The following is a 10,000-nucleotide window of genomic DNA, read 5'->3' as shown; positions in this document are numbered from 1 at the left end:
GTGTGTGCAGCCAAGGGACGCCGTGAATGTGGTGACGTAGGGACGAGGACTGTTATGGTGCGTTCAAGGAAACTCGTAACTCATGTTTTTCCGACCTGTGAAGTCATACCAGTTCGATCTGGTACGAGTTCACGGGTCAGAAGTTACGAGTGGCCGTTATAGTGACTTTCACAGGTAAAACAGGTCGGAGAAACACGAGTGGGTTGCCTGGAACGCTACAAAGTCGTAAGTTGTGACTTGAAGCTGTAATTTACGGTTTCAAAAGCCTGCCTGGAACGCAGCATTAGCCAAAACCACCGGATCGCTTACTTCTGCTTTAAAATCACCCACTTTACATCCTCAGTAAACATGTTAAAAGCCTGGTGTCAGAACGTTTTTTGGTCTCAACCGATAGTTTCTACCCCCACACACACTCTGAGGGGGGGGGATTTTTTTTTAACTCTACCGTTTTACTATTATTAGGTTTAAAATTCTGGCCAATTAGGGTGCGGAAACGTTGAGTGACAGGTCCGGAGACCACTGCTTCGAGGCCAGTGGGCGGGCCCTCGGCCGGCTAACGGCCGCACCGCTCCAAATATGGCAGTAGAATCCAACATGGCGCGGTTCAAACCCCCGTAGTAGCGGCACCAAACAGACTCCCCCAAACCAATGGAGGACGTCACGGTGCTACGGCCGTTCTGACTACAGTCTATGGTTTGTTGTTATTTTCCTGATGAAAACGCAGAGCAGACGTTTTGTGTTTTCGCCCTTTACATGGAGACGCAACAGTGGAGCGTTTTTAAGATTTCCACTCTGGAGGCTGGTTTCACTTTTTTTGCACTTTGCACTTTTTTGCATTTTCAAAAACACTGTCACCGTCTAAACGCATGCAATATTTATACAATTATATACAAGCTGCAAGACAGTAGCGCTGTGGTTCAGGTGTCAGAGAGACAGAGAGAGAGAGAGAAGAGGCTCTGACATGAGTCTATTGTCTGAGTTCATCTGCTGCTGCTTTCACGCATGCCTGCTGCCACCACAACACACACACACACACACACACACACACACACACACACACACACACACAGAAACACACACAGGCAGCAAAACAATGGAGAGTGATTCAGGCGTTTGCTCTAAAACTTTTCTGTCTCTCTGAGAATCTCGTCCTCAAATGAACTGAACTGTTGCACCAACATCCCTCTTCCTCTTCATCTTCCTCCTCCTCTTCCTCTTCTTCCTCTTCATCTTCCTCCTCCTCCTCCTCCTCCTCCTCCTCAGAACCAGGAGCTGAACGCTGGGAGAATCGGTCTGACTCTGGTTGTTGCTGGGATGGTGGGATCCATCCTCTGTGGCCTGTGGCTGGACCACACCAAGACATACAAGTAGGCAACACACACACACACACACACACACACACACACACACAGACACAGACACACACTGAGGCGTAACACTCTGGTATTTCCATGTTGAAACAGCAACAGGACAGACAGTCTGATGGGTGGAGCTTAGTCAACATTAGGGATGAGAATCCAACAGTTATCCTGAGTATTGTTCACATAAAATCAAATGGCACCACATTTCCATCTACCTTTATTTTGAAGGAGCTTTAATACAAACATCTACCTTTATTCTGAAGGAGCTTTAACACAAACATCTACCTTTATTCTGAAGGAGCTTTAACACAAACATCTACCTTTATTTTGAAGGAGCTTTAACACAAACATCTACCTTTATTCTGAAGGAGCTTTAGTACAAACATCTACCTTTATTCTGAAGGAGCTGTAACACAAACATCTACCTTTATTCTGAAGGAGCTTTAACACAAACGCCTACCTTTATTTTGAAGGAGCTTTAACACAAACATCTACCTTTATTTTGAAGGAGCTTTAACACAAACATCTACCTTTATTTTGAAGGAGCTTTAACACTAACATGTGTGTGTGTGTCAGGATGACGACTCTGATGGTCTACGGTCTCTCCTTCCTGGGGATGCTGATCTTCACCTTCACTCTGGACCTGGACAACATCTACCTGGTCTTCGTCACAGCCGGAGTCCTGGGGTGAGTCTGGAGTCTGAGGACCTGGATAGAGAACCAGAATCAGAAATGTGTGTTTTTTTACACATCCATCATGGATCATGCAGCAATTAGATTTGTAACAGATTCAGGTTTTCGTACTCATCACTGTCGTCTTTATGAGAGTGTTGGCTGGCCTTCTCTGTACAATCGTAGATGGGAACACTGGTATTGTTTCCTTTCTAAGGCCGTCCTGTGTGACTTGCCTCCTTATTTATGTTTTCTCTTGGTTTCTAAAGTCAACACCAGAAACTGTAGTCTCAGGCTCCATGGATTGATAATGTACGCTGTTCCTCGTACGCGGACTGTCTTTGGTGAAAGTGCCTTCAAAGCATTCGCACTCTCGTCCTGGTATAAATTACAGAGTCAAGTGTGAAGTTTATGTGGAGCTACTGTGCTGCTCTCTCAGCCAGGATCCCCTTGCAAGAGATTCTGAACCTCAATGAGATTATTCTAAAGGTATACTCTGTAGGAATTCCCCCCATCTAGCGGTGCGGTTGCATATCTGAACGTATTCTTGATGTTGGATTCAGGTGAAATGGGGCAGACGTCAGACAGACAACAGACGCTGCATGTAACAGGAGCGTCTATGTAAACAAGTGGTCCGCCAGCACGAGCAATATTTGATTTTTGCTATTAAAAAGCCTAATAAGTTACATACTGGGACTTTAAATTAAAAAAAAAAAATCAAAAAGAATCTGCATAAAGAACAGAAACACAACTCCAGGACAGTCGACACATATACTGTTTATATTCAAGTGGAAGATACAGTATGAGCACACATAAAAACATAAACATGTGGAGGAACATGAACGTTGCATTAAGCCGCGTTTCCACTACATGGTACCGGCTTGGCTCGACTCGACTCGACTCGGCCTTTTTGCGTTTCCACTACGTAAAAGTACCTGGAACCTGGTACCCGGTACTAATTTTTTAGTACCTGCTCGGCCGCGGTTCCAAAACGGCTGAAGCGGTACTAAAATTTGACGTGTAAACATTGCGGACCACTGATTGGTCAGAGAGTCGTCACCGGTGGCCGCGGGTCATCAGATTTCAATAAATACATGTTTTAAAATGAACAAACTATGCAAGTCTGGTCGCTTTTCCGCTGTTTTGCAGTGCATTTGTGCATTTGTTTACAACGAAGCCGGCGAAAAATCAATAAATGGAGTGGTGGATAATGTTATATAACACATATGATGTTACGATGTGTAGTCTTAACTGTCAAAAACAAAGGCTTTTAGTACAGGTTACAGAGCACATTTGTGTGGCGGTGCAGCAGAGAGGAGAGGAGCTGGGACACCGGGGGGCGGTGACCATGGTAACGGATGTTGCCAGGTTGGCCATGCGACACCAGGTGAAGACAGAGAGCCTCCGCTCTCACTCGTAACAAGTCACAAGTCATGTAGTTAACTATCACAACTACTACAGAGCTTTTTAATGAAGGTAAAGATGTAGCATAACCAAGGGAAAAATCCATTCATTTTATTTTGTTAAAGCAGATATCAGTGGAATGTTTTTGTTAATATAAGTCCTAAATAGTCCTATTTTCCGTCAGCAATCACTTACATGAAGTATTTCAGCCTAAACACGAGTCTCTCCGTCACTCTGCTCTGCTGTAACCCGAGGAGAAAATTTTCCTTGTGGGATACAAGTGTTATCCAATGAGGGGAGAGAACGGCATGAAGGGCTGTGTGTGCAGCCAAGGGATGCGCGTGAATGTGGTGACGTAGCACGAGGACCAATTGATGCCTGACAAGGGCGGGGGCTGCTAACTCATGGTGCGTTCAAGGAAACTCGTACTTTGTGTTTTTCCTTCCTGTGAAGTCATACCAGTTCGATCTGGTACGAGTTCACGGGTCGGAAGTTACGAGTGGCCGTTATAGGGAACTTTCACAGACAACAGGACGGTAAAAACACGAGCTACGGGTTACCTGGAACGCTACCAAGTCGTAGTTGTGACTTGAAGCTGTAACTTACGGTTTCAAAAGCCTGCCTTGAACACAGCATTAGCCGAAACGGCCGTGCCACTGATATCTGCTTTAAGCGGCGCCCGTCGCTATGACGACCGGCTACTCTAAAGCCGGTACTATCCTGTAATGGAAACGCTCTCTAGAATAGTACCTGGTACCAGAGTCGAGTCGAGTCGAGTCGGTCCCATGTAGTGGAAACGCGGCTATAATCAGACACAGATCATCACCAGGCAGAGTGTTGAAAACAAACAGAGTGTCAGTGTTGTCAGGTGAAACTCAGCAGGTGTTTACATGTAAATAAGAAAAAGGTGTCGACCAATGAGATGTGACCACTGTGTGTGTGTGTGTGTCAGCTTCTTCATGACAGGCTACCTGCCTCTGGGCTTTGAGTTCGGGGTGGAGATCACCTACCCCGAGTCTGAGGGGACGTCGTCCGGTCTGCTCAACGCCTTCGCTCAGGTACACACAGCTACACACAGCAGCCTGTGACATCATCAGTCCCTGTGATGTCATCAGACACTGTGACGTCATCAGTCCCTGTGACATCATCAGTCACTGTGATAGGCCTACATGATGCCGTGTGCAAAAGTAACAAAACAAACATAGAAGCAGACATTTGAATCGCTGGTGAGAAGCTACAAGTCGTCACCGAATACACATATTTAGGAGTTCACATTTCCCCTAGCCTATAACTCTAGCTGCCCCCTAGCAGCAGCAGATCTCTTTGCTCCGTAGGTGGGTCTAGAAACGAGCCATAGGAACTTTTTGAGTCTCGAACACCGTTTGTGTTGACCAATCACAGCGCTCTATCTGTTCAGAGAGTCTTTGGGCGGCTTAACGCCATGACGACATACTAGCGACGGTGAAAAACATGACCAGAAGATAGATGGCTTTGGCAAAGGAATGGTTTGAATCGGCGTTGGCATCAACTTTGAAAGAATTAAACTTGTCAATTTCTTTAAAAGTTTAGCAAGAAACTGCACTGAAGTCGTTCATTTAGAAGAAGGATGTATTTGGTGTTTTGCCGACGGGATATGGGAAAAGTTTAATCTACCGACGTCATCCTGCTCTTTGCTCTGATTGGTTGTAGCGCTAGCCTATTGGTGCAGAGGCAGTTTGAAAGACAGCCTTCATCCCGCCCCCTGGATTGAGCCGAGGTCTACCGCTCGTTACCAGACTAGACATGTTAATGATGTAGTCTGGATGGTCAGGCTACATTGACCCAGCTCTCACTCTTCAACACACACATAAAGAAAGTCAGTAATAAAATAAAGTTCAGTTTATCAAACTTTAGATCCATCAGAGACTTCCTGTCAACAGAAGCAGCCAAAGTATAGCTACTTTTTCTCTGTGGTCATTTCACACATCACTTAGCCTACTGTCTGATAAGTTGGTCTAATGCTCTAAAACCTCTGGAATCGCTTTACAAACAAGCACTTAAAACACTAGACAAGAAACCCTTTAGACACCGCCATTGCCACATCCTGAAAAAGTCTAAACTTTTGAGCTGGGACAAGCTAATTACATACAAAAACATCTGTCAGGTAGGCCTATACAAGATCATGCAGGGCTCAGATCCTCCTCCACTATCCAGTTTTATTAAGTTTAAATCCTCCGCTACTAGAACTACACGAGATGTGACAAAAAAAGATTGCATAATAATCCTGTTAAGGAACACCACATTCAGCCAGGCAGTATTCTCTTATTCTATTATGTATGTATTTATATGGACAGTTAGTATGTGTATGTGTTCTACCCTATGTGGTACAATATTTTATTCCATTGTTGTTCTTTTTAAAAGTTGCCTTGTACAATCTGGCAGAGGGACAGTCGATGAAAACTAGCTCTTTAAGATAATTTGATTGCATTTACATGTGTTTTTTTTAAATACAATGTTTATTAATGTGCATTGTCCCTTTTCAAATAAACTAAACTAAACTATATATATGTGTGTGTATATATGTGTATATGTGTGTGTGTGTAGATATTCGGGATCATCTTCACGCTGATTCAGGGTAAACTGACGACAGACTACAACCCCATGGTGGGAAACCTGTTCCTCTGCATCTGGATCTTCCTGGGAATCCTGCTCACCGGTAGGCTCACAGTGTGTGTGTGTGTGTGTCTAGGTGTGTGTGTGTGTGTGTGTGTGTGTGAGAGAGTGTCTGTGTGTGTGTGTCTGTGTGTGTGTGTGAGTGTGTGTGTGTGTAGCCAAACATTAGACGTGTGATTTTATCTTTTCTCTTTTTTCTCTGTTTCAGCTTTAATCAAGTCAGAACTAAAGAGACACAACGTGAACATGGGGGCAGACGGTAACCACCAGGCAGTGAGTTCACACACACACACACACACACACTGTCCCACCTGAGAGTAAAACCCTGGAGATGTGAACAGACGACTTGCTGTTGTCATGGCGACGGCCGTTAATCTCCGTGTGTCTCTCTCCCTCTTTGTCCACTTTGACCTTAAGTGAAGACACATTCTTGAACGTCCTCCAGCTCCACACAGACAGACTGTCTCTGTGTCTGTCTCTGTGTCTGTCTCTGTCTCTGTCTCTGTGTCTGTCTCTGTCTCTGTCTCTGTCTCTGTCTCTGTCTCTGTCTCTGTCTCTGTCTCTGTCTCTGTCTCTGTCTCTGTGTCTGTCTCTGTCTCTGTGTCTGTCTCTGTCTCTGTCTCTGTCCCTGTCTCTGTCTCTGTGTCTGTCTCTGTCTCTGTCCCTGTCTCTGTCCCTGTCTCTGTCTCTGTGTCTGTCTCTGTCTCTGTCTCTGTCTCTGTCTCTGTGTCTGTCTCTGTCTCTGTGTCTGTCTCTGTCTCTGTCTCTGTCCCTGTCTCTGTCTCTGTGTCTGTCTCTGTCTCTGTCCCTGTCTCTGTCCCTGTCTCTGTCTCTGTGTCTGTCTCTGTCTCTGTCTCTGTCTCTGTCTCTGTCCCTGTCCCTGTCCCTGTCTCTGTCTCTGTCTCTGTGTCTGTCTCTGTCTCTGTGTCTGTCCCTGTCTCTGTCTCTGTCTCTGTGTCTGTCTCTGTCTCTGTCTCTGTCTCTGTCTCTGTCTCTGTCTCTGTCTCTGTCTCTGTCTCTGTGTCTGTCTCTGTCTCTGTCTCTGTGTCTGTCTCTGTCTCTGTCCCTGTCCCTGTCTCTGTCTCTGTCTCTGTGTCTGTCTCTGTCTCTGTCTCTGTGTCTGTCTCTGTCTCTGTGTCTGTCTCTGTCTCTGTCTCTGTCTCTGTGTCTGTCTCTGTCTCTGTCCCTGTCCCTGTCTCTGTCTCTGTCCCTGTCCCTGTCTCTGTCTCTGTGTCTGTCTCTGTCTCTGTGTCTGTGTCTGTCTCTGTCTCTGTCTCTGTGTCTGTCTCTGTCTCTGTGTCTGTCTCTGTCTCTGTCTCTGTCTCTGTCTCTGTCTCTGTGTCTGTCTCTGTCTCTGTCTCTGTCTCTGTCTCTGTCTCTGTGTCTGTCTCTGTCTCTGTCTCTGTGTCTGTCTCTGTCTCTGTGTCTGTCTCTGTCTCTGTCTCTGTCTCTGTCTCTGTCTCTGTGTCTGTCTCTGTCTCTGTCCCTGTCCCTGTCTCTGTCTCTGTCCCTGTCCCTGTCCCTGTCTCTGTCTCTGTCTCTGTCTCTGTGTCTGTCTCTGTCTCTGTCCCTGTCCCTGTCTCTGTCTCTGTCCCTGTCCCTGTCTCTGTCTCTGTCTCTGTCTCTGTCTCTGTCTCTGTCTCTGTGTCTGTCTCTGTCTCTGTCTCTGTCTCTGTCTCTGTCTCTGTGTCTGTCTCTGTGTCTGTCTCTGTCTCTGTCCCTGTCCCTGTCTCTGTCTCTGTCTCTGTCTCTGTCTCTGTGTCTGTCTCTGTCTCTGTCTCTGTCTCTGTCTCTGTCTCTGTGTCTGTCTCTGTCTCTGTCCCTGTCCCTGTCTCTGTCTCTGTCTCTGTCTCTGTCTCTGTGTCTGTCTCTGTCTCTGTCTCTGTCTCTGTGTCTGTCTCTGTCTCTGTGTCTGTCTCTGTCTCTGTCTCTGTGTCTGTCTCTGTCTCTGTCTCTGTCTCTGTGTCTGTCTCTGTCTCTGTGTCTGTCTCTGTCTCTGTCTCTGTCTCTGTGTCTGTCTCTGTCTCTGTGTCTGTCTCTGTCTCTGTCTCTGTCTCTGTCTCTGTCTCTGTCTCTGTGTCTGTCTCTGTCTCTGTGTCTGTCTCTGTCTCTGTGTCTGTCTCTGTCTCTGTCTCTGTCTCTGTCTCTGTCTCTGTGTCTGTCTCTGTCTCTGTCTCTGTGTCTGTCTCTGTCTCTGTCTCTGTCTCTGTCTCTGTCTCTGTGTCTGTCTCTGTCTCTGTCTCTGTCTCTGTGTCTGTCTCTGTCTCTGTGTCTGTCTCTGTCCCTGTCCCTGTCTCTGTCTCTGTCTCTGTCTCTGTCTCTGTCTCTGTGTCTGTCTCTGTCCCTGTCCCTGTCTCTGTCTCTGTCTCTGTCTCTGTCTCTGTCTCTGTCTCTGTGTCTGTCTCTGTCTCTGTCTCTGTCTCTGTGTCTGTCTCTGTCTCTGTCTCTGTGTCTGTCTCTGTCTCTGTCTCTGTGTCTGTCTCTGTCTCTGTCTCTGTGTCTGTCTCTGTCTCTGTCTCTGTGTCTGTCTCTGTCTCTGTCTCTGTCTCTGTCTCTGTCTCTGTCTCTGTGTCTGTCTCTGTCTCTGTCTCTGTGTCTGTCTCTGTCTCTGTCTCTGTCTCTGTGTCTGTCTCTGTCTCTGTGTCTGTCTCTGTCTCTGTCTCTGTCTCTGTGTCTGTCTCTGTCTCTGTGTCTGTCTCTGTCTCTGTCTCTGTCTCTGTGTCTGTCTCTGTCTCTGTGTCTGTCTCTGTCTCTGTCTCTGTGTCTGTCTCTGTGTCTGTCTCTGTCTCTGTCTCTGTCTCTGTCTCTGTGTCTGTGTCTGTGTCTGTCTCTGTCTCTGTCTCTGTCTCTGTCTCTGTGTCTGTGTCTGTGTCTGTCTCTGTCTCTGTCTCTGTCTCTGTGTCTGTGTCTGTCTCTGTCTCTGTCTCTGTGTCTGTGTCTGTGTCTGTCTCTGTCTCTGTCTCTGTCTCTGTCTCTGTGTCTGTGTCTGTGTCTGTCTCTGTCTCTGTCTCTGTCTCTGTCTCTGTGTCTGTCTCTGTCTCTGTCTCTGTCTCTGTCTCTGTCTCTGTCTCTGTGTCTGTCCCTGTCCCTGTCCCTGTCTCTGTCTCTGTGTCTGTCTCTGTCTCTGTCTCTGTCTCTGTCTCTGTCTCTGTCTCTGTCCCTGTCCCTGTCCCTGTCTCTGTCTCTGTCTCTGTGTCTGTCTCTGTCTCTCTCTCTGTCTCTGTCTCTGTCTCTGTCTCTGTCTCTGTGTCTGTCTCTCTGGCGTCCTCTGCTGGTCGCAGCTCGTCTACTTGCACCAGTAAATTTACAGTTTTTTTTGTTTTTTTAACACTATTGAAACGTGGAAGAGACGACTCAAAGACTCTGTAACCCGTCATCACAGGGTTCAGGTCAATGTGTGTAGGATCATGAATGAAAAGGAAATGTGAATATTGTCTTTGCAGGTCAGTTCTTCCTACAAAACTAATTCTGGAGCCCTGGGTTTATTTCTTTTATTTTTATTTTTATTTGGAGAGGACAGTGCACATTAATTAACATTTCTGTAAACATGGAATGGATAGATGAGATGGAAGTGCAGCAATGCAAAGACCAGAGCAGAGTTTCTTGATCAAGTTGTGCTTAGATGGATTGAGAAACACAACAAAACCAAAGACATACAATGTAATAAAGTGCTACAGTGCTCAAGTAAAGTGTTGCAGCTCATAAGAGTTGTTGGGGTTTGAGGTGAGTAAATGAGATGGAGGTGCAACAATGCAAAGACCGGAACACGATTTCTTGTTGGGAGTTGTGCTAAAATTAAGTGAGAAGAGATAGTACATTAGTAAAGTGCTGCAGCTCCTTGTGGTTTACCCATGCCACTGTGCATGCCGTGTTGTGTTCAGTTAAGAATGACTACAGGTCTTTTAACTGCC

At 46.3% G+C, this 10,000-nt stretch overlaps 1 protein-coding gene and 1 pseudogene across 1 annotated transcript in view; both read left to right on the top strand.

Annotated features, from left to right (window-relative positions):
* The window catches only part of flvcr1 (FLVCR choline and heme transporter 1), a 74,196-nt gene that overhangs the window by 6,982 nt on the left and 57,214 nt on the right, over positions 1 to 10,000 (top strand). The window contains exons 6-10 of the mRNA XM_085771658.1: positions 1,264 to 1,367; positions 1,938 to 2,048; positions 4,390 to 4,495; positions 6,021 to 6,132; positions 6,298 to 6,362. Of these exons, the coding sequence (XP_085627784.1) occupies positions 1,264 to 1,367; positions 1,938 to 2,048; positions 4,390 to 4,495; positions 6,021 to 6,132; positions 6,298 to 6,362 (498 nt within the window). The remainder of the gene's footprint in view (positions 1 to 1,263; positions 1,368 to 1,937; positions 2,049 to 4,389; positions 4,496 to 6,020; positions 6,133 to 6,297; positions 6,363 to 10,000) is intronic.
* LOC146961113 (CD5 antigen-like) overlaps positions 9,977 to 10,000 on the top strand; it is a 6,900-nt pseudogene continuing 6,876 nt past the window's right edge.

This window comes from Trachurus japonicus, chromosome 24, assembly GCF_045865225.1.
Source record: "Trachurus japonicus isolate A0001 chromosome 24, Traja_1.0".
In the NCBI taxonomy this organism is placed as follows: domain Eukaryota; kingdom Metazoa; phylum Chordata; class Actinopteri; order Carangiformes; family Carangidae; genus Trachurus; species Trachurus japonicus.
This window is presented reverse-complemented; position numbering and strand designations above follow the sequence as displayed.